This window comes from Podarcis vaucheri (genome assembly GCF_965113315.1).
Source record: "Podarcis vaucheri genome assembly, chromosome: 6".
NCBI classification, from domain to species: Eukaryota; Metazoa; Chordata; class Lepidosauria; order Squamata; family Lacertidae; genus Podarcis; species Podarcis vaucheri.
This window is the reverse complement of record NC_138764.1, coordinates 14,521,201-14,545,859: the sequence shown is the minus strand read 5'-3', so window position 1 is coordinate 14,545,859 and position 24,659 is coordinate 14,521,201. Positions and strand designations below refer to the sequence as shown.

Sequence of the window (24,659 nt, the reverse complement as noted above, 5' to 3'; positions counted from 1 at the left end):
AACATCCGGAGGGCATCAAGTTGGAGAAGGCTGGTTTGGAGCCTCTGATGTATTTTATATATATATATAGTAAATTTTATTAAATTCTTGCAAACTACATCAGCCAAGACATACAGACATGTAAAAGGTAAAAATAAAGAAATAGAAAAAAATAGAAAAGAAAAAGAATAGAAAATAGATATGAGATTAACACATATTAACATAAAAGAAACAAACTTACAGACGTTACACATTGGCTTCCTTCCATCTCGATTTAGGTTAGATAAACTTATAACCATTCTGCAGTTGTATTATAATAACTCTATATTTCGCAGGTTTTTAATTCCGTCCACTGTTAGTTTTTTAATTCCCAAATTACCTTCAATATAACTTAAAAAATTATTCCAATCATTCTTTAGTTTTACATTTTTTTGATGCCTGATCCTCTGTGTCAATCTCGCTAACTCTATATACTCAAATAATTTCGTCCGCCATTCTCTAACCGTGGGGATGTTAGGGGTTTTCCAGTTTTGCGCTAACAGGATCCTAGCCGCCACCGTTGCGTATTGGAAGAATGTTTGATCTTCGCTTTTGATCTCCTCTCCGATCATACCTAAGAGGAACGCTTCAGGTTTTTTTGGGAAAGTGTATTTCAATATTTTCTTTAATTCATCATAAATTTGTCCCCAAAATCTTTTCACCTCATCACAAGTCCACCACATGTGGAAAAATGATGTATCTGTTATCCAAGACTCATTGAATCTAGATTCAGGTAGGTAGCCATGTTGGTCTGACGCTGTCGAAATAAATTAAAAAATTGTCCAGTAGCACCTTAGAGACCAGCTAGGTTTGTTCTGCGTATATGGAAATGTAAAGAAAAAGAAGGAACATTTTATCACATGTTGTGGGAATGTAAAAAAGTGAAAAGCTTCTGGGAAATGATATATAATGAGATGAAAAAAATGTTGAAATATACATTCATAAAGAAACCAGAAGCATTTTTACTGGGCATGGTAGGAAGTGATATAAATAGAAAAGAATGTAAGCTGTTTTTATATGCAACGACGGCAGCAAGAATATTATTGGCACTAAAATGGAAGCAAGAAGAATTACAGACGAAAGAAGAATGGAGGATGATATTAATGGACTATGCAGAACTAGATAAACTAACAGGAAGGATTCGAAATCTGCGGGACCAGAAATTCACAGAAGACTGGTGTAAATTTACAGACTATTTGAAAAGTAATTGTGATGATCAGACTACGTTTGTAGGTTTGCAAGAAGTTTTGTGAGGTGAATTATTGGAACTATTGCAAAAATGGATAAAGGGGAGGATTGTTAGTTAAGATAATTAAAGGCAATATGAATTTAAGAAATGCATAAGAAGTGGTTAAAACAGTGGATCATCAGAGGTGCTGATGGAAGTCCAAAAAAAGATTGTATAAGTGGTGAAGTTTTGTGGTATGTATTATAATTTATATGTTAAAATTAATAAAAATTATTATATTAAAAAAGTTTGTTCTGTGTATAAGCTTTCATGTGCATGGCATCTGAAGAAGTGAGCATGCACACGAAATCTTATACCCAGAACAGACTTAGCTGGTTTCTAAGGTGCTACTGGACGATTTTTTAATTTTTTCATGGGATCTAATAAACCCCACCAAGTGATTCTGTGAGCACATTGGCCACGCTGGCTGGCAGCCAACTCCCCAGAAGTTTTCAGGATGCCAGCAAGACTGACAAAAGCTTCTGTGACCTCCCAGCTTTGCCTAAATGAATGAAAAATGCGATGTTTACTGGTGAGGTATTAGCTCAGATCGCAACTGAATGGGATGCAGGTTCTCGATACATCCTCTCATGTCTTTTCTTTGGTTTATTTCAGATCTGAATGGATGTCTCCCGGAAAGCGATGGCTGAGCAGAACCCTTGCTTGGAAATGCAAGTCTTGTTCACCATGGATCCTGCTCCAAATAGGTTTGGGTCAGGAGGAGCAGAACATGTCACAGGAGAAAGGATACCCTGGGAAATGTCTGTGCTGGTCCTGTCTGCTGAGCCAGCTGAGGAGTAACATTTTCCCCTTTTACACTGATACGGCTGTCCGATAGTTTCTCTAATTGTTGAGGATCTGAACAAGTTGCTGCCAGGAGGCCCATAAGAAAGATTGCCCTCTGGCCAGTGCGGAACTCCTCTTACCTCTAAGAAGGAAATTAATAGTGAAAAGTCAGAATCGAGAGTGGGAAGGGACAGAAGGGGGAGGAAGGGAAAGGTTGGTGCTTTCAGGGGTACTGAGAATAGTCCTGGGCAGAAGGCAGTTCCAGTAGTGGGCAGCGAAGGATTTGCTTGAGGTCATTCCATGAAGGAACCTCCATCCACACATTGCAAAGCCTTTAGGAGCAATGATTGTGTTGAGAGAGTTGTGTTTCTGGGCTACTGGAGCCTGAGGACATCACATGAAGTCTCTGGTCCATCTGCCATTGCTTTGCTGGAACTTCTTCTGCGGCAGAGGACTTCTGCTGCCCGCCTTGTGACACTCCATCAGAGATGAGCGCAGGCCTGCCTTTGTAGCAAGGAGGCCCGAGGGAAGAGTGGGCGCTTCCATCGTCTCACCATGGTGCTTCCACCCCCGGACAAGCGGCATGTGTGTCTCACCACTATTGTTATAATGACCAGCATGGCATTCATGGATGCTTATCTAGTGGAGCAGAATCAGGGGCCCCGTAAGATTGGCGTCTGCATCATCGTCCTGGTAGGAGACATCTGCTTTCTGATTGTGCTGCGCTACGTGGCTGTCTGGGTGGGGGCTGAGGTCAAAACGGCCAAGCGTGGCTATGCTATGATTCTGTGGTTCCTCTACATCTTTGTACTGGAAATCAAACTCTACTTTATATTCCAGAACTACAAGGCTGATAAGAGAAACCTGGAGACAGTGGCCAGGAAGGCACTGACCTTGCTGCTCTCCATCTGTGTGCCAGGACTATACTTGGTGCTCGTGGCTTTGGACAGCATGGAATACATCCGCACTTTTCGGAAGAAAGAGGACTTGCGAGGAAGGCTCTTCTGGGTAGCCTTAGACCTCCTGGACATCTTGGACATTCAAGCCAATCTGTGGGAGCCACACAAGACGGGGCTGCCCATCTGGGCAGAAGGTCTCATGTTCTTCTACTGCTACATTCTTCTCCTGATCCTCCCTTGCGTATCGCTCAGCGAAATCAGCATGCAAGGGGAGCACATTGCTCCGCAGAAAATGATGCTCTACCCTGTCCTGAGCCTGGTGACCATCAACGTCGTCACCATCTTCATCCGCGCCATCAACATGGTGTTGTTCCAAGACAGCAGAGTCTCCACCATCTTCATCGGCAAGAACATCATCGCCATCGCCACCAAGGCCTGCACGTTCCTGGAGTACAAGAAGCAGGTGAAGGAGTTTCCCCAAAACGCCATTGCGCTTGAGCTGCAGCAGAACTCGGTGCCCCACAACCAGACGGTCCACAGTTCGCAGGGCATTGCCCACGAGCAGTCGCCCACCAGGGAGATCTTAGACACATGACAGGGCTCCTCGGGCGTTGGCGCTCGCTCACCTTCCCTTGGCGGAGTGGGAGAGGGGGGTTGTGCTCTCACCCCAGCACCCAGAGCTGCCCCCACCCCCGGCACAAGGTTCTGATCAAAGTGGTGGGACACCCCATGCATCTCAGGTATTTCCTTGGGGCCCTCTAGAAAGAAAACAAAACCAAATGGACCTCCGGAGAAGAACTCTGCCCCAGTCAGCATCTGATCTTTTCTATCTGTTTGTTACCTGTGCATCACAACATGACGGGAATGAGGATTTTTGTTATCACAGTCTTTTCTAAGGAAGGGAAGGGGAGGGCAGGGAGGGGAGGGAGAATCGGGCCTTGCACTTTTACCAGTGTCCCTGTAAACATGGGTGTCTTATTTAAAATGGCTGTGTTTACAGTTTCTTATTTTTAAGACGAAAAAGCCACCCGTTTGATCATTGCTGGGAACTCCAGCAGAGTCTGAACGGTTTTATAACATCCGGCAGCAGCTCCTGGTTCTCTTCAGGTGTAGGTGCAAAAGTTGAGGCATGGCAATTCGCTGGGAAAAGAGGACCTCCAACGTGGCCAAAGTGCTAAGGCAGCCACGCCAGGAACAGCGTTTGACAGCCAACGGAATGCTTTGTAAGGGTCATTCTGATGCTTTGTCAAATAATTCAGCACAAGGTTCCTGGGTTTATTTTATTTGGGGGTTGGGGGGGTAGGATGATTTTCTCATTTTCCAACTCTCAGTCCTGGTGGCTTGATTTTTCCGGGAGGGGCGTGTTTCGCCAGAGGGGGTCAGGGTGAGGAGATCGGCCGGATGGGGCTACAAGTGGAAGCTGCAACCCTAAGGATCATTTTTATTCTAGCAGCAGCAGCAGCAGCTGAATTTAAAACAGGGCTGCTTTTGTATAAACCACACAGTCTTTCTCTAGGCAAGAGCAGGAGCCGGTCCCTCTGTGCAGGTCAGAGGAGCAGCAGTCAGATCCAGCAGAGAATGGGCAGCAGTCGGATCCAAGCACCATGAAAACGCTACCAAGACTGGAGGTCCCAACCAAGCCGAAATAAGGTCTTGCAGTGTCTCTGTCCCGCTTTGAAGCTGCTAGCAGCAAATAAGGCTGACATCCAAGCAGGGCCGTGTCCCAGTGACCCCTCCCTTATCAGTGATCTTTTCTCCTATTTCCACACAAAGCTCTGGCTTCTCCTGGGCAGCCTCGCAGTGTCTGGGGGCAGCTGCTCCCATTGCATGTGTCATGCGCCATGCGCCGTACACCTCCCTACCCCCTTCAGCCATGAGGCCCATTGCTCACTTGCCCCATTCAGCTGCACAGGAGAAGGGGTCCCGTTTGGCGGCCTGCTGCCATAGCCCAAGCGGTCAAGTTCCCAGTTGTCCTAAGGTTGCCACCAGCCCGTGTTTTCATTGTACATTTTGATACCTCGGCCTGGGTGTCAGAACAGAATACATCAGTTCCCTTATGCAAACCAACAATGGGATGCCTCTCTGAGGAGGTGGGCCTTGGTGCAAAAGGAAGAGGGCTGGCAAACCCCATGGGCTGCCATTTCTTCCTCTAACCCACCCCCAACCGGGCAAGCAATACCCAGCCATTGTGTTCCGTGCCACCAATTGGATGGCATAGGAGGAGGGGGACCCTGAGGCTCGGCGGCAGAGGAAAGGTTTGAGCTTTCTGACCCATGGAATTGTCGCTCCACCAAGTAATGGCGGGGAGAGATATGAGGAGATGGAAACAGAGGGCGAGCAGAGGAGGGGTGTGTCCGGGAAAATGTGGGTGACTCAAGGGGGTCTGTGCTGCGGAGTCTTGCTTTGCAAGGTGCTGTGCATGGGAGCAGCAGCTTCTTGGGTCCTGAAACCCTCCCCTGCCTCCAGGGGGGCCTTCATTGCATCTCCACCACTCCTACGAAGCCGCTACTCTCAGGCCATAACAGCAGGGTGTGTGTTTTGGAGTCATCCAGCTGCAGCCGTCCTCAAAAAGGAATTACAGAAAGGTGCCGGGCTCGTCCAACAAGAGGGTACTCTCAGATCACATTATCACTTGCCTGAGAAGTGACACAGTTCCGAGGGAGAGTTTGTTCCCTGCACAGGACTCTGTTTTTATTTTGTTTGAAGACGGTTCTGTTTTTATGTAATAAAGGGTTCTGGACACCCAGCGGGCAGCTGCTTTCACTATCTGTGTGTCTTATTTGCCAACCCTTCAATTTCATCCCTGCTCTTCTCCAGAAGTCCGCACAACATCTGCAAACACCTGTACAGGAAGTCCATCTCTGTAGAATCCTCCTCCCGGTCTTTCTCAGGAGACCAACTACTCAGTTTCATGCAGCCAAGTTATGGCAGAGAACCCCTCCAGATGATATTCTTCCCCAAACCCATCCTACTACCTTGCAGCCCCCGTTGCAGAACTAGGACCAGCTGATTCTGTACCTCTGCGTGCAGGAAGGTAAGGTTAAGGAGAAAAGGAGCCCACTTCCTAGGAGCGGACCCCAGGCAGTCTGCCAGGAAGGCTGACCGCCGCTCTTGCTGTCACCTGATGGGTTTTCACTTTTGTGACTGGACATGGATCCTTATTTTTGTGGGAATGTTCAGGGATGCAGGAGAGGATATATTGTCTAATTATATCCTTATCCAACTTGTGTTAACAAGTCTCCAAAATATCAGCAGAGTAAAACATTCCCCTTTATTTAAGTTTGCAATGGCAGCGTTGGCTCAGGCTCACTTAAGCCTCTATAATAACTCTACTGGTAAAAAGGTAAAGGTACCCCTGCCCGTACGGGCCAGTCTTGACAGACTCTAGGGTTGTGCGCTCATCTCACTCTAGAGGCCGGGAGCCAGCGCTGTCCGCAGACACTTCCGGGTCACGTGGCCAGCATGACAAGCTGCATCTGGCGAGCCAGCACCAGAGCAGCACATGGAAATGCCGTTTACCTTCCCGCTATAAAGTGGTACCTATTTATCTACTTGCACTTAAAGGTGCTTTCGAACTGCTAGGTGGGCAGGAGCTGGGACCGAACGACAGGAGCTCACCCCACCGCGGGGATTCGAACCGCCGACCATGCGATCAGCAAGTCCTAGGCACTGAGGTTTTACCCACAGCGCCACCCGCGTCCAACTATACTGGTAATTTTCCCTTATTCCCTCATAAAATACAAGAGACGACACAGTCTTTTACAAAAGTATAAAAAGAGTTTACTTACACTCTGTTAACAGTCAGATCCCAGAAGGCAGACTTAAGCTTAGTGAAGTAATATACATTTTGTTGTCTATCTTATAAGAAGATAGTCCCTTTGTCCTCTCTTGGCTGGGAGCCAAGAGGGCACCTTTCACTCAGGAGATGTTGTTCCTTCGATGCATGTGGTGAAAGAGAGAGAGATGGCTGCCCTGTCCTGTGGTTTTATCATTACTGCACAGGTGAGGCCACACCCACCTCCAGTCACATGCAGAGGAAGTCCACTCAAAGGTAACTATAGGGTTCTGGCGCTCATCTCGCTTTCAGGCCGAGGGAGCCGGCATTTGTCCATAGACAGCTTTCCGGGTCATGGAGCCAGCAGGACTAAACCACTTCTGGTGCAACGGGACACCAGAGCGCACGGAAACACTGTTTACCTTCCCACCACAGCGGTACCTATTTATCTACTTGCACTGGTTTGCTTTTGAACTGCTAGGTTGACAGGAGCTGGGACAAACAACGGGAGCTCGCTCAGTCACAGGGATTCGATCCACCGACCTTCTTATAGGCAAACCCAGTGGTTTAGACCACAGTGCCATCCACTTCATATGCTCCTCTATCTCCCCCCGGTCCAGGGGCAGCTCATCCCATTTCACCTCCTGAGGTGAAAGGGGAAGGTAACAGCTAGCCCCTCCACCAAAGCCTCTCTCACCAGAGCATCTGGTAAAATGTCCCGGAGCATTCCCTGATATGACTGGAAACTGCTGCCGCTGTGCAACCCCAGCAGCAATGAGTGGGGCATCCACAGTGGCACTGCCCCACAGGATTCCCTCGCCCAAAGTGGCTGCTTCAGTCTGCCTTGGGGGCAGCCTGGCTCTGGCCCCAAGGCCAGCTCTTCTGGCTCAGGAAGGGGCAGAGAGCAGGTGCCATGAGCCTGTGGAAGTGCTCCAACAGGGTCTTCACTAAAGCCATTTAGGAGGCATGTAAGGTCAAGGTAAAGGATCCCTGGACAGTAAAGTCCAGTCAAAGGCGACTATGAGGTTGCGGCACTCATCTCGCTTTCAGGCCAAGGGAGCTGGCGTTTGTCCACAGACAGCTGTCTGGGTCATGTGGCCAGCAGGACTAAACCGCTTCTGGTGCACGGAAACCAGAGTGCATGGAAACGCCGTTTACCTTCCTGCCGCAGTGGTACCTATATATCTACTTGCACTGGTGTGCTTTTGAACTGCTAGGTTGGCAGAAGCTGGGACAGAGCAACGGAAGCTCACCCCATCTTGGGGTTTTGAACCGCCAACCTTCTAATCGGCAAGCCCAAGAGGCTCAGTGGTTTAGACTATGGTTACCAGATTTTTTTCAATGAATCCAGGGACACTTTTTTTTTTAAAGCTGAGTAGCAACAGGGAGTCTGTAGTTGGGGCGATGAGGCAAAAGACCCAGGGCCCAAGCACACATGCATATTGTATAAAGGTGCAAAGCCCTTCTTTCGCACCCTGTGAAACATAAATGCACAGAGTTTTTTAAATACTGGGCAACGGCAGCCCGGCCGCAATCCTGAGCCTCCCCCGATCAGTCAAAACAAGGGGGGAAGGGGGCAGGAGATCTGTACCGCTGGACATCCCCGGTTCCCCTTTGGCAACGGCAGTCAACAGCCCAGAGCCTGCCTGGTAGCGCAGCCGGCTCTGGCTGGCTTCAGGAGCTGCTCGCCACTCGCTGCCGTGGCACCCGCCATTCTTCCTTGCCGGAAGTCCCCATATGATGTGTTGCCCACAAGACACATCATATGGGGGCTTCCATCGAGGAAAAATGGTGGGCGCCACGGCAGCGAGCAGCTCCTGAAGCCAGCTAGAGCCGACTGCACTACCAGGCAGACTGCTGAATGCCGCTGCTGCCTCTGCCACGTTTTCCAGGGACAGATTTGCAAATCCGGGGACTGTCCCCGGGAACAGGGGACATCTGGTAACCCTAGTTTAGACGACAGCGCCACCCTCGTCCCTTTTAGCAGGCATGTGCAGGGTGTCTCCTACAGGACTTGGCCAGGAAGTTTAGAGCTGTGCCAGAACATTGCCCTTAATTTGGCAGCCCCTTTTAAGTTGCAACATCAGGGCCCTTTGGGCTAGTTTTCCAAGATGGGGCTTCCTTGGAGGGCTACAGTGGTAGCAACATTGCCTGCCTTCCCCTGGCTTGCCCAGCCTGCAGAGGTACAAAGGAACCAAGATGAAGGTAAGCTCCGGGGAGGACTCCAGGGGGCTGCCCCAAATTCAACGGATACTGTGACTCACCCTTAGCTAGGTGCTTTGGCTGCAGCTCTTCCCCTCCCCTGCCCCAGGTAGAGAGTGTCAGCTTTTAACGGCTGTATGACAGTCAATGATTCAGTCCCAGACTCAGAGCATCATGCTAAGCTTTCTGCACGCTTGGTATGGTCTATGCCGTTAGAAAAGATGCTGCCACCGAAGGGAGCAGTGGGGCAGGCATGGAGAGGGAGGAATCCTTTGGATGAAAGCCAGAAGAAAGGGGAGATGACCTATTTTCTTCCAAAGAATAAGCAATCCATTCGGAAGTGATGCTATGTGGTTCCTTGGCAGCAAATCCTTTCAAAGGACGAGGCTTATACTAAAGTAGGGAAGAGATCTCAGAGTCACAGTGGGAGGAGAAGAATTTTTTGTGGGGGGAGCAGGGTGAGGAGTAACCGAAAGAGGCAGCTAAAAACAGCCACCAGCATGACTTGATGGAGGCTCCCTCCCCCATCATTTTAGGGACCATTCTCTGTCCCTCCCTCTTATTTAGATGCTAATACTCAAGTTCCTGGCTGAACCAATCCTGCAACTTATAGCAGGCAGCTTAATGCAACCACTGGCTCGGCCTGTGGCAGCTGTGAAAAGGGCGAATGTCTTGTTAAGAGATCGTGGCACTGGCAGTCTTGTTTTGGATCCCTTTGGATCCCTTTCCCACCGATCTTTTAGCATCGTGGGAATGTTCCGGGAGGCAGGAGAGGATATATTGTTTAATGATATCCTTCCTAACTTGCATTAGCAAGCTCTATATCGTAGCAGAGTTTAAACATTCCCCTTTAAATGCACAGCGGTTTGCTTGTTGCAGGCTTATCTGAGCCTCTCTATATAAGATTCCTGGTAAGATTCCTTCTGGTCCCTCTTAAAAAGAACAGACACGGCAATCTCATTAACGTCTATATAAAAGCAATTTACTCACATTCATTCAGTTCACAGTTGGATCCCTGAAGGCAGACTTAGGTTACAAAAGTATATATACATGTGGAACTATCCCATAAGGGAGTTAGTCCCAAGTGACTGCCGACAGTCACTTCTGCTAACGCGTGGAAAAACAAAATGGAGGAGAAGAAGCAAAAGAAGAACGTGTACTCCCCTACCCAGATTAGACCACACCCACATCTAGTCACATGCGGAGGAAGTTTGTCCCCGCTCAGGAGGAAACAGGAAGTTTTCTCCTGGCTGGTACAAAGCATCCCCTAGCATGACCATTCTAGGAATGTTGTACTTGACTGCTATGTGTTTCACATCCCACAAGCATGGAGTTCACCTTGATCACAGCTGCCCTTTCTACAAATCTGTGGTGCAGCCACAATTGGATCTCATGTTCAGCTCTGGGCAGCCTTGTCTCCAAAGGGAAAAGGTCCAGGAGGAGGCTACTGAATGACCGGGCTGCCAAAGCAGGGGGAGAGGGCGGCTTAGCTATGATGGAGGTTTATACAATTATGTGTGGCATGGAGGAAGCAAGTTCTTTTCTCTCCCTCTCATAGTACAGTGGTACCTTGGGTTACATATGCTTCAGGTTACAGACGCTTCAGGTTGCATACTCCGCTAACCCAGAAATAGTGCTTCAGGTTAAGAACTTTGCTTCAGGATGAGAACAGAAATCGTGCTCCGGCGGTGCAGCGGCAGCAGGAGGCCCCATTAGCTAAAGTGGTGCTTCAGGTTAAGAACAGTTTCAGGTTAAGAACGGACCTCTGGAATGAATTAAGTACTTATCCTGAGGTACCACTGTACTAGAACTGAACTGGGAAGAGGGAAACTTCTCATGCCACCTTCAGCTCCTTGCATGGGACATGGGTAGCGCTGTGGTCCAAACCACTGAGCCTCTTGGGCTTGCCAATCAGAAGGTTGGCGGTTTGAATCCCCATGACGGAGTGAGCTCCCGTTGCTCTGCCCCAGCTCCTGCCAACCTATCAGTTTGAAAGCACAACAGTACAAGTAGATAAATAGGTACCACTGTGGCGGGAAGGTAAACGGCGTTTCCGTGCACTCTGGTTCCCGTCACGGTGTTCCGTTGCGCCAGAAACGGTTTAGTCTTGCTGGCCACATGACCCGGAAAGCTGTCTGTGACAAACGCCAGCTCCCTCGGCCTGAAAGCGAGATGAGCGCCGCAACCCCATAATCACCTTTGATTGGACTTAACTGTCCAGGGATCCTATACCTTTTACCTTTACCTTGGAGGAAAAGGGAGATCGGGGGCTGAAGTGAAAATGGTCACCAGGGAGGGCCGGCTCGCTCATGAGACAGACTGAAGCAGCCACTTCAGGCAGCCAAATCCTGTGGAACAGTTCCCCGAAGGCGCCTCCCTTGGGCGCACGGCTGCAGCAGCTTGTAGCTGGATCTTGTGGAACTCTGCTGGAATCCACTGCAGCTGCAGAAGCCTGGCAGGCAAGGCTTCCAGGGTGGGGGAAGGAGCAGTGTCCCGGGGAGGGGGGCACCTTCCCAATTTGCCTGGCTGCCCCTCCAGGTAGGTGATGTACTGAGGGATGCTTCAGTGACAACTCGGGTGGGTGGAGCTGCAGTCTCATCACTGAAACTGTTTTGGATGCTTATCACGGCAGCAGCTGTTCTTTCCTTCCCTTCTTAGGAGCCCTGCTGGACCTGACAAAAGGCTTATTTAATGCAATATCCTCTTTCCCCCAGAGACCAACCATATGCCTCTGGAAAGGGGGGCAGAAGCTCCCTCCCTCCCCACGATCCCTCAAATCTGCCACCGAGAGGCTGCCTCTGTGCCTGAAGGCAGTACAAGCGCCGTCGGGATTAGTCGCCATTGGTGGTCTTCTACTCCATAATTCTGTCTGTGGAAAGAATATTATAATTAATTATACCGCCCTATACCCACAGGGTCTCAGGGCTGCTCACAGAACAAGATCAACATAAAACACCACAACAAATACAGTGGTACCTCGGGTTACATATGCTTCAGGTTACACACGCTTCAGGTTACAGACTCCGCTAACCCATAAATATTACCTCGAGTTAAGAACTTTGCTTCAGGATGAGAACAGAAATCGTGCTCTGGCGGCGTGGCAGCAGCAGGAGGCCCCATTAGCTAAAGTGGTGCTTCAGGTTAAGAACAGTTTCAGGTTAAGAACAGACCTCCGGAACGAATTAAGTACTTAACCTGAGGTACCACTGTAATCAAAACGGAAACCACAACCCAATAACACTGGGCCCCCTCCCCGCCAAAAGAGTCACATTTTAAAAGGGTATGGGATGTCGATCAGGTCAACCAAAGGCCTGGTCAAAAAGAACCATTTTTGCCTGGTGCCTAAGGGTGTATAATGAAGGCGTCAGGCGAACTTCCCTGGGGAGAGCATTCCACAGATGGGGAGCCACTAGCGAGAAGGCCCCGTTCTCGTGTTGCCACCCTCCGGACCTCTCGAGGAGGAGGCACACGAAGGAGGGCCTCAGAAGATGATCTCAGGGTCCAGGTAGGTTCATATGGAAAGAGGCAGTCCTTGAGGTGTTGCGGTCCTGAGCCATTTAAGGCTTGATAGCTCAAAGCCAGCAATTTGAACTGGGCCCGGAAACAAAGCTAGGAGAAGGAGGTGTTGGAAGCTGGAGAAGCAACAGGGTTTAGTGAGCAGGAAGCAGATGGGGCAGAGGGCAGTCCAGACTCAGAGGCAGGAGAGGAGGGGGACCAGGAGACAGAAATCAGCCAGGCTGCTGAAGCATCCAGGGAGTCTTCCCATCCTGCTGCGACCAACTCCCTTGCTCCTGGTCTCCCAGAACATGCAGATAAATGTAGAGGACAAAACATAGGAGCCTTAGGCTGCTGGGGAAGGAGCCTTAGAGAGCAATGAAAAGGTGAGGACCTTCAGTCCTTGCAACAGCTTCAATGGGGCAAGACCTACTGGGAAGACTGGCTGTGATCACCAGGCATGAGCTGTTTTGGTGTGGGGGGTTTTTGAAGAAAGAATTCACTGACAGTGGGTGTTTTATTGCTGATCTGCACCAGACTCCAGCTGCTGACACTCTCTCACGGCATGAGAAGGCTAGGAATGTCCCACAAAAAATAATTAAGTGCAGCTTAAATTCGCGACCTTATAATAATAGTAATAATTTATTATTTATACCCTGCCTATCTGGCTGGGCTTCCCTGGCTACCCTGAGTGGCTTCCAACAGAATATTAAAATACAGTAATCCATCAGACATTAAAAGCTTCCCTAAAAAGGGCTGCCTTCAGATGTCTTCTAAGAGTCTAGTACAGTGGTACCTCGCAAGACGAATGCCTCGCAAGACGGAAAACCCGCAAGACGAAAGGGTTTTCTGTTTTGGAGGCGCTTCGCAAGACGAATTTCCCTATGGGCTTGCTTCGCAAGAAGAAAGCCCATAGGGAAATCTCCGGGGACCTCTTTTAAATGCTGGTGGTGGGGAGCAAAGCCTTTCCCCCCCCCTCCGGCCTTCAGAAGAGGTCCAGGAAGGCCGGCGGGGGCCGAAAGGCTTTGCTCCCCACCGCCAGCATTTTAAAAGCAGTCCGGGATAGCAGGGAAGCGCTTACCGCTGTCCCGGACGGCTTTTGAAGGCAGGCGGGGGGGGGGGGCAAAGTCCAGGACCTTTTCTGAAGGCGGGCGGGGGGCAAAAGTCTTTGTCCCCCCCTGCCTGCCTTCCCAGGGGCTTTTACATCGCCCCGGACAGCGGAGAAGTCCTCCGCTGTCCCGGGGTTTTTTAAAATGCTGGGGGTGGGAAGAAAAGCCCTTGTCCCCCCCCCCAGCCTTCAGAAGAGGTCGGGGGACAGACTGTCCCCGGACCTGGTCTGAAGGTGGTTTCCATAGGAACGCATTAATTGATTTTCAATGCATTCCTATGGGAAACCGTGCATCGCAAGACGAAAAACTCGCAAGAAGAAAAAACTTGCGGAACGAATTAATTTCGTCTTGCGAGGCACCACTGTAGTTGTTGTTCTCTTTGACATCTGGTGGGAGGGCGTTCCACAGTGCGGGCGCCACTACCGAGAAGGCCCTCTGCCTGGTTCCCTGTAACTTGGCTTCTCGCAGCGAGAGAACCGCCAGAAGGCCCTCGGCGCTGGACCTCAGTGTCCGGGCAGAACGATGGGGGTGGAGACATTCCTTCAGGTATACTGGACTGAAGCCATTTAGGGCTTTAAAGGTCAGCACCAACGCTTTGAATTGTGCTCAGAAACATACTGGGAGCCAGTGTAGGTCTTTCAAGACTGGTGTTATGTGGTCTCGGCATAACGATATTGTTGCTGAAACAGACATATGGTAAAACGGAACGGGTGTGACTGTGGAATATTAAGGGCACGGCTTATATTTGGGTGTTGTCTTTTTTTCCTTTTACCCCCTTGAATTTTACAGGTGCAGCTTATATTCTGGTACAGCTTATATTTGGGCCAATACGGTATGTTGTGATCTTTTCTGTGAACTGACCTGAAACCTCCGGGTATAGGGCGGTATATAAAATATCATCACCACCACCATCATCATCTGCTCCCTCTTCTCCCTCTGACCACTCATCGTTGTCCCGCCACCAATCCCCTGGCTCTGAGCCTTCTTCCCCTGGGGATTCCTCTGGGAGTTCCCCAGCTTGTGCCTCCCAGCACTCCTCAGCATCCAGCCAGTCCAAGAAAGTGAATCTGGAAGCCTTAGGGCTTCATCTTGGTGTCACAGCTGGCTATAGCAAAATACATGCAAATTGCACAGAATCCAGCTTTTCTGGTGTACCTTTAAAGCACTGGTAAGGTAAAGGTAAAGGGACCCCTGACCATTAGGTCCAGTCGTGACTGACTCTGGGGTTGTGGTGCTCATCTCGCTTTATTGGCCAAGGGAGCCGGCGTACAGCTTCCGGGTCATGTGGCCAGCATGACTAAGCCACTTCTGGCGAACCAGAGCAGCACACGGAAATGCCGTTTACCTTCCCGCCAAAGTGGTACCTATTTATCTACTTGCACTTTGATGTGCTTTCGTACTGCTAGGTTGGTTGGAGCAGACCGAGCAACGGGAGCTCACCCCGTCGCGAGGATTCGAACCGCCGACCTTCTGATTGGCAAGTCCTAGGCTCTGTGGTTTAACCCACAGTACCACTCGCGTCCCTTGCAGTGGTGCTTCGCAGTAAATCAGGTGGTACAAGTTCAACCACCTGAAAAGCAGGGCCTTGAGACATTGCGGGCAGAAGGGAGGGGGAGAACCCTGCAAAACGTCTTCAGCCAGAGACCATGGAAACCCTGACAAACCCAGATGTGTCCTGCTGGCACCATGGGCTCCTCAGCCCTGCCTATGAAAAGCCTATGGATCTGTGCTATAAATAGCGTTGCTTGTTAGAGATCTGCGCTGCTCCCACACCTGCATTTTCATGTAAATTAATTCTTGAGGAGGAAACTGAAGCTCTCGGAGGAGTTTCCATGGCTACTGGTGCATGGAGGTCCAGTTGCACGCACTTAATGATCGCGCCTTCTCGCTGTTTATGGAAATAAAACAAATACCTCTGGAAAGCGTATTCTCAAAACGGCAGAAGGCAGAGTTCAGGGCAGAAGCACAACAGACAGATGAACTGTGAGAATTGCAGCCTGTGATCAGTTGCTCGGCTACAGTAGCACATTAGTTAAATGCCCATCCCCCCACTTGGGAGCAGCCAAGAGTTGATGTTGGAGAGCATCCTTTGCAGCCACAGTCTCATCGCTTTTGGATAACGCTATGATTAATTGAAATTAAATTGAAATACTTTGTTGTCACTTGTACGACTTGTATTATCCCTGAGAATTTTCCTCACTCTCCTGAGGCAACGTTCTTCCGCTATTCACGGGACAGCCCATAATATCTTGTACTGTATGCACCACCCTCTGTAGGCACTTCCTATCAGATGATGTCAAACCACCGTACCACACCGTGATGCAGTATGAAAGGACACTTTCTATTGTGGTAGAAGGAGATCATCAAATGTTGATTCACATCATTCTTTCGCAATACTCTGAGGAGATGCAGTCTCTGTTGGGCTTTCTTAACCACCTGGGATGTATTGATTTTCCAAATAAGGTCTTCACTGAGATAAACTCGTAATCACTGAGCAATCTGCCCGCACGCAGTGAACCTGCAAGCTTTACCATTCCTAAACTGGAAAAATGTGAGTAGGGGGTTCAAGTGTAGAGATAAGAGATGCCCAGAACATCTGGCGCCCAATGTTTTTTCATATGTGGTGGACATGTAAAAGGGTAAAAGAGTATTGGGAAATGATCCATGATGAATTGAAAAGCACGTTTAAAAGTAATTCAGTAATCCCCCCCCCAAAAAAAAACCCCAGAGTCCTTTTTGTTGGGGATAATTCAGACTGAAATTCCCAGGTATCAAAAAAAAAAAAGGTTATTTATGTACTTTACAACTGCGGCCTATGTTTTGTTACCCCCAAAATGGAAAACGAGTGAGGTCCCAACCAAAGAGGAATGGCAACATAAGTTGACAGAATATGCACAACTTGCAGTCTTAACATATAGAATAAGAGAAGAAGTACATTTAAAGAGGATTGAAAAAAGTTTATTGAATATATTGAATTGTGTACAGCTGTAAACACTGGCAGCGTTAAGATAAATTCAAAAATGAAAATAATTTTTAATGAATGCAATAACGGAAAACTGATCGGTATAGTTTTTGAAAAATATGCAGGGATTTATGATATGTAAAATGAACCATGGAAAGAGAGAAGCAAAGTCATTGATATCTTAAGGATGTAAAATTATTTTAAATTATTATGCAGAATTATTATTTTTAATCTTTTTTAAAAAAAGAACATTCCACATTCCAGCCTCTGTTGCAGATCTTACTAGTAACCATGACCATAATCATAGTTGTCATATAATATGGCTAAAAAAGACAATGATTGTCCAAAGAGGATCTGAGCTTAAAAAAAGCAGAAAAACTACAGAACCAGATGCTGACAAAAGACCAAAATTTAACAGCTGCCGTTTTTCAGAGGCACAGAAATGGGGTGTGACAGAATGGTTTCCTCTTTGTCTGTTGCTGCCCCATTGTGAGATGTCCTTAATGCATCCAATGTTATTACTTATCTTGGAGTTATCATTGTCCGATTCACTCCAAAGCGGCGCCAAACTGTGGGAAAACTGTGGGAAGTGAAAATAGATATATAAAAGTCAGTGCTTTATATGATTCAGCCACATGGTGGAGCGATACACAAAGATTAAAGAAGCCATGATAGCAGGCTCTGAAAAGATGGGATTGTTTGTGTTTTCAGAGACATGGCCATGAGGCTTGGAGTTAATGATAGTCATGTTGACACCATGAACTGAAGGATCCCAGTGTTACTCTGACTCTCGGCCACAAGGAATGTGCAGCAGCAGAAAAATGCTAACGCTTTTTCTAGGCTGCATCAACAGGGTCCTGATCAAGGGAAGTCATAGTCCTGCTCTCTCCTGCCTTGGTCAGACCACACCTGGAATACTATGTCCAGTTCTGGGCACCGCCATTTAAGAAGGATGTTGACAAGCTGGAACATGTGCATAGGAGGGCAATCAAGATGATCAAGAGTCTGGAAACTAAGCCTTATGAGGAACGCTTGAAGGAGCTGGGTACATTTAGCCTGGAAAAGAGGAGACTGAGAGGACTGACAGCCATCTTCAAATATCTTAAGGGCTGTCACGCGGAAGAGGGAACAAGCTTTTTTCCTGCTGCTCTGGAGGGTTACAAGAAAGGAGATTCCCACGAAACATTCGGAAAAACTTTCTGCCAGTAAGAGCTGTTTGGCAGTGGAACAGACTCCCACGAGAGGCGGTGGACTCTTCTTCCATGGAGGTTTTTAAGCAGAGCTTGGATGGCCATCTGCCATGGATGCTTTCGCTGAGATTCTTGCATTGCAGGGGGTCAGACGAGATGACCCCTGGGTCCCTTCCAATGCTCAGATTCTCTGATTCTATGAAAATGATCTGGATTAATGACAGCCATCCACCAGTTTCATATTCAAAACTGCTTCCCACCCCAACCCATTACTGATTACCATATATAACGAATACATTAAAGTAGACAAAAAAACAACTTACAAAAAGGATCAATAAACGTGTCACCTTTATTATATAAACCTTGATCATAATCACATGTCAGATTTTCTTTTGTGAATGAAATAAAATGGTTTCAATCAGTTTTTAATAACCAAGAATCAAATGTAGAGCTTGGGGAGCATTCAGTGCTTTTTTTCTTTGAAAATGTTTAGGGGTACTCTCATTTTGACTTGAGGAAATCACCACTTTACAGTTCAAATTGAGGAAAATAAAAACAGTAAATAGACAAAAGTACAAAGAACATGCATTACCTCATATTACACAACACCGTTGTCCCATCTTTTGTTTTTACAGAGTCCTCATTAACTTTACACTTCTTTTCTGGCTGTGTTGATGAAAAATAGTTTGTGATTTTCCTACTCATATTAAAATACTGTCCCTCAATGAGGCCAAACTTTCATCGCTAAAACACCACACACCCACATTCCACACATTAAACGCTCGCTTCCGTCTGAGACTCAGGAAACACCGGGAATGGAAATGAGGCTGCCATCAGGGGCAGCTTTGGAACTGACGATTCATCGTACTAGGGAAGAAACAAAATTCTAAAATCTTTGTTTCTTCTCCTGTTAGATTCACAAAATGTTTAGGGGTATATGTACCCCTGCATCCCCCCCCCCCAGAAAAAAGCACTGGGTAAATTTAAACAAGGCTTAGATCAACTCCCCAGATGTTCAGTGTCCAGGGGTTCAGTGCCTGGCACCCACAAACTCATGACATTTCACTTCCTTGCAGCCTAAGGAAAGCTGTTTACTGGCAGAACACACTGGTCAGAAACTGAAAGAAACAGGGGGATGAGGAGGTCTAAGGGTGAAGTCCTGCTCCTGTCCATCATAATACTGGACATATTGCTACAGGGTGTTGAGAAGGGTTATTTTTAGCTATTAAGTGAGAAACAGCATCCATAGTCTAGCCCAGAAGTGTTGTCCCTTGGTGACTCCGCCACGTTGAAAAGTGTGTGTGTTTGCAAGGTGTGTTTTTTTCTCCCCTTTTCAATTTTAAATATTTTTATTAAGTACAAATTTGAAAACATACATATTTACAACAAAAGAAAATACAAAAGAAAAAGAAAATACATATAACCAGGGGGGGGGGGATTAGAGAATATTTTGTCTCTTTTCATATTTACAGTTATTTATACCTCCATAAAACGCTATTCACAATAAAGCAGTGAAATGAAAGATATCAGAAAAAGAAAAAAGAAAAAGAAGTAAAAGAAAAAGATCTTAGGTGAAATTTTTTTAAAGTAGATAAGTACTCACAATACATAGTTATTCCCCATCTATATTTATATTCAATTGTATAATTTTATCTTGTCCTTATCCACCTTAAATAAAGTGTGTGTGTGTTTTTTTAAAAAAAAGACTTCCACCGTGTTTCCTGTCCTGTTCAGAAATGCACCATGCTGGCTGAAGCCAGCTCTAGTTCTTTTCTAAATTGAATAAAACCACTTAACCCACTGGAAGATATATCTGAAAAATAAATATTAAGGGGAGCAATGCCCATTGTTAAGCAAGGTAGCTAAAGTAATGGACTCATGTTTTCCATTGTGACACATCCCCTGCTGATTGGTTGGCCGAGAACTTTGGACAGAGCATCTATTAGAGTTAAGTGAGAGAGGGAATGAGGGAGAAGCGAATTGTGTTTTGGGGAAAAAATGAAACCATCTCGTCTGTAAGTAGGATCTCTTATTCTTTCCCGTTTCTTTAGCTATTCCTTAAGATTTAGACACATAGGGAACCAGGTCATGGTTAGATTAATTTTTAAAGATTGTCCGCAGGGCCCCCTTAGATGCTTTGAAGGAAATGGCTTGAAGTGCAAGGATAGAGAGTATCAAGGAAATGACTAGAATCCATTTCGTGAACTTCTTCCTTTTCTTCCCTAGATGTTCTGGTCTGCACAGGATTCGAGAGCTGCTGGCCTCCTGTTGCCGTTCCATCAAAATCCATCCCCTGGACTGTTTGAAGGAGGAATGTGTAATGGAGATGGAAAAAAGATTAAAGTGCAAACAATTTATGTGAGACCAAGAGACCAGGGGATGGATGCCACCAGTGCTTCTACCAGTGGTGAGTGTTGATCTTCATAAATGAAAATATTAAGAATCCTTTTTCTTCTTTTCTCTTCCAGGCAGTGACAGCAGTGAGGCCAGAAGCTCCAGTACGGCTGTCCCCCCGCCTTTGCCCAGTTCCCCTTCCCCAGAAATCCAGTTAGAAAAATAAGTTAATAAAGATTTCTATTGTTATTCTAATAAAGTCATAGAATCATAGAATCATAGAGTTGGAAGAGACCACAAGGGCCATCGAGTCCAACCCCCTGCCAAGCAGGAAACACCGTCAGAGCACTCCTGACATATGGTTGTCAAGCCTCTGCTTAAAGACCTCCAAAGTAGGAGACTCCACCACACTCCTTGGCAGCAAATTCCACTGTCGAACAGCTCTTACTTTGATCCTTGGGGGTGCTTTTGTCCAACAGTTGTGGGCATGGGTGGAAATCCCAGGTCACCTGACGCCTGGAGCAGAGCTTGATGGTGGTCGCAAGGCTCCCAAATGCAGTGGGAGAGCCAACCAATGTTGCCTTCTTGCGTCCATCAGAAACAGGTTTTGTGGAGGCACGCTTCCTAACCGAAGATTGCACCTCTTCTTAATCTTTTTAGCCATCTGCACAGCTTGGCTAGGAGCGCCCCTTGCCGTGCCCTTACGCGTGCCAGGTAGAGAAATGACCCCTTTCTGTTCGGTTGTGCTAGCAGGTGGCATGAATGGTGCTAATATTATTGTTACTTTTATCAATGTTATTATTATCTTAATAAGGAAAAGGACTGGAAAAAATAGGCCAGAAGGGAGTCTAGGCCAGAAGTGTTTTCCCTTGGTGACCCCCCATGTTGAAAAGTCTGTCTGTTTGCAAGGTGTTTCCTGTCCCGTCCAGAAATGCACCTTGCTGGATGAAGACAGCTCTAGATCTTTTCTAAATAAATTGAATAAAACCGCTTATCCCACTGGAAGACATATTTGAAAAATAAATGTTAAGGGGAACAATGCCCATTGTTAAGCAACGTAGCTAAAGTAACCGTGTGATATCCTCCATTGTGACACGTCCCCTTGCTGAGTGACTTGGCTGAGAACTTTGGGAAGAGCAACTATTTGAGTTTAGTGAGAGAGGTGTTGATTTCTGACTTGTGTTTTGGGACGAAATGAAGATTTCATTATCTCACTTGTAAGTAGGATCTCTTATTCTTTCCACAGTCTGTTTCTTTTGCTATCCCTTAAGATTTAGACACATAGGGAACCAGGTCATGGTTAGAGTAATTTTTAAAGATTGTCCTCAGGGCCCCCTTAGATGCTTTCAGGGAAATGGCTTGCAGTGCAGACATAGAGAGTATCGAGGAAATAACTAGAATCCATTTCATGACCTTCTTCCTTTTCTTCCCTAGATGTTCCGGTCTGCGCAGGCTGGGTGATCTGTTGGTCTCCTGCTGCCGCTCCATCAAAACCATCCCCTGGACTGTTTGAAGGAGGAAAGCGTGGTGGTAGATGGAAGAAATATTAAAGTGAGAACGATTTATGTGAGACCGAGAGACCAGGGGATGGATGCCACCAGTGATTCCACCAGTGGTGAGTGTTGATCTTCATAAATGAAAATATTACGAATCGTTTTTCTTCTTTTCTCTTCCAGGCAGTAACAGCAGTGAGGCCATGCCCATTGTTAAGCAAGGTAGCTAAAGTAACCGTGTCATGTCCTCCATTGTGACACGTCCCTTGCTGAGTGACTTGGCCGAGAACTACGGGCAGAGCATCTATTAGAGTTGAGTGACAGAGGGAAAGTGTGAGAAGTGAATTGTGGTTTGGGGGAAAATGAAACCATCATCTCGTCTGTAAGTAGGATCTCTTATTCTTTCCCGTTTCTTTAGCTATTCCTTAAGATTTAGACACATAGGGAACCAGGTCATGGTTAGATTAATTTTTAAAGATTGTCCGCAGGGCCCCCTTAGATGCTTTGAAGGAAATGGCTTGAAGTGCAAGGATAGAGAGTATCAAGGAAATGACTAGAATCCATTTCGTGAACTTCTTCCTTTTCTTCCCTAGATGTTCTGGTCTGCACAGGATTCGAGAGCTGCTGGCCTCCTGTTGCCGTTCCATCAAAATCCATCCCCTGGACTGTTTGAAGGAGGAATGTGTAATGGAGATGGAAAAAAGATTAAAGTGCAAACAATTTATGTGAGACCAAGAGACCAGGGGATGGATGCCACCAGTGCTTCTACCAGTGGTGAGTGTTGATCTTCATAAATGAAAATATTAAGAATCCTTTTTCTTCTTTTCTCTTCCAGGCAGTGACAGCAGTGAGGCCAGAAGCTCCAGTACGGCTGTCCCCCCGCCTTTGCCCAGTTCCCCTTCCCCAGAAATCCAGTTAGAAAAATAAGTTAATAAAGATTTCTATTGTTATTCTAATAAAGTCATAGAATCATAGAATCATAGAGTTCGAAGAGACCACAAGGGCCATCGAGTCCAACCCCCTGCCAAGCAGGAAACACCGTCAGAGCACTCCTGACATATGGTTGTCAAGCCTCTGCTTAAAGACCTCCAAAGTAGGAGACTCCACCACACTCCTTGGCAGCAAATTCCACTGTCGAACAGCTCTTACTTTGATCCTTGGGGGTGCTTTTGTCCAACAGTTGTGGGCATGGGTGGAAATCCCAGGTCACCTGACGCCTGGAGCAGAGCTTGATGGTGGTCGCAAGGCTCCCAAATGCAGTGGGAGAGCCAACCGATGTTGCCTTCTTGCGTCCATCAGAAACAGGTTTTGTGGAGGCACGCTTCCTAACCGAAGATTGCACCTCTTCTTAATCTTTTTAGCCATCTGCACAGCTTGGCTAGGAGCGCCCCTTGCCGTGCCCTTACGCGTGCCAGGTAGAGAAATGACCCCTTTCTGTTCGGTTGTGCTAGCAGGTGGCATGAATGGTGCTAATATTATTGTTACTTTTATCAATGTTATTATTATCTTAATAAGGAAAAGGACTGGAAAAAATAGGCCAGAAGGGAGTCTAGGCCAGAAGTGTTTTCCCTTGGTGACCCCCCATGTTGAAAAGTCTGTCTGTTTGCAAGGTGTTTCCTGTCCCGTCCAGAAATGCACCTTGCTGGATGAAGACAGCTCTAGATCTTTTCTAAATAAATTGAATAAAACCGCTTGTCCCACTGGAAGACATATTTGAAAAATAAATGTTAAGGGGAACAATGCCCATTGTTAAGCAACGTAGCTAAAGTAACCGTGTGATATCCTCCATTGTGACACGTCCCCTTGCTGAGTGACTTGGCTGAGAACTTTGGGAAGAGCAACTATTTGAGTTTAGTGAGAGAGGTGTTGATTTCTGACTTGTGTTTTGGGACGAAATGAAGATTTCATTATCTCACTTGTAAGTAGGATCTCTTATTCTTTCCACAGTCTGTTTCTTTTGCTATCCCTTAAGATTTAGACACATAGGGAACCAGGTCATGGTTAGAGTAATTTTTAAAGATTGTCCTCAGGGCCCCCTTAGATGCTTTCAGGGAAATGGCTTGCAGTGCAGACATAGAGAGTATCGAGGAAATAACTAGAATCCATTTCATGACCTTCTTCCTTTTCTTCCCTAGATGTTCCGGTCTGCGCAGGCTGGGTGATCTGTTGGTCTCCTGCTGCCGCTCCATCAAAACCATCCCCTGGACTGTTTGAAGGAGGAAAGCGTGGTGGTAGATGGAAGAAATATTAAAGTGAGAACGATTTATGTGAGACCGAGAGACCAGGGGATGGATGCCACCAGTGATTCCACCAGTGGTGAGTGTTGATCTTCATAAATGAAAATATTACGAATCGTTTTTCTTCTTTTCTCTTCCAGGCAGTAACAGCAGTGAGGCCATGCCCATTGTTAAGCAAGGTAGCTAAAGTAACCGTGTCATGTCCTCCATTGTGACACGTCCCTTGCTGAGTGACTTGGCCGAGAACTACGGGCAGAGCATCTATTAGAGTTGAGTGACAGAGGGAAAGTGTGAGAAGTGAATTGTGGTTTGGGGGAAAATGAAACCATCATCTCGTCTGTAAGTAGGATCTCTTATTCTTTCCCGTTTCTTTAGCTATTCCTTAAGATTTAGACACATAGGGAACCAGGTCATGGTTAGATTAATTTTTAAAGATTGTCCGCAGGGCCCCCTTAGATGCTTTGAAGGAAATGGCTTGAAGTGCAAGGATAGAGAGTATCAAGGAAATGACTAGAATCCATTTCGTGAACTTCTTCCTTTTCTTCCCTAGATGTTCTGGTCTGCACAGGATTCGAGAGCTGCTGGCCTCCTGTTGCCGTTCCATCAAAATCCATCCCCTGGACTGTTTGAAGGAGGAATGTGTAATGGAGATGGAAAAAAGATTAAAGTGCAAACAATTTATGTGAGACCAAGAGACCAGGGGATGGATGCCACCAGTGCTTCTACCAGTGGTGAGTGTTGATCTTCATAAATGAAAATATTAAGAATCCTTTTTCTTCTTTTCTCTTCCAGGCAGTGACAGCAGTGAGGCCAGAAGCTCCAGCACAACTCTCCCCCTGCCTTTGCCAAGTTCCCCTTCCCCAGAAATCCAGTTTAAAAAATAAATTAATAAAGATTTCTATTGTTATTCTAATAAAGTATTTGATCCTTG

General features: G+C 46.9%; 1 protein-coding gene and 1 long non-coding RNA gene across 3 annotated transcripts in view; both read left to right on the top strand.

Moving 5' to 3' along the window:
- The window catches only part of TMEM121 (transmembrane protein 121), a 29,527-nt gene extending 23,833 nt beyond the window's left edge, over positions 1 to 5,694 (top strand). The window contains exons 2-3 of one of the 2 annotated variants that reach the window (XM_082225563.1): positions 1,862 to 2,725; positions 2,873 to 5,694. In XM_082225563.1, coding sequence (XP_082081689.1) covers positions 2,588 to 2,725; positions 2,873 to 3,526 — 792 coding nt within the window. In that variant the 5' untranslated portion in view covers positions 1,862 to 2,587 and the 3' untranslated portion in view covers positions 3,527 to 5,694. Of the gene's footprint in view, positions 1 to 1,861 lie in introns of both variants that reach the window. The other variant, XM_082225562.1, reaches the window with a different exon arrangement.
- An 11,943-nt stretch (positions 5,695 to 17,637) lies between these two features.
- On the top strand, positions 17,638 to 18,996 carry LOC309533935. The gene is made up of 2 exons (XR_014220548.1): positions 17,638 to 18,109; positions 18,636 to 18,996. It is a non-coding gene; the product is annotated as an uncharacterized lncRNA (long non-coding RNA).
- Positions 18,997 to 24,659: the final 5,663 nt, after the last annotated feature.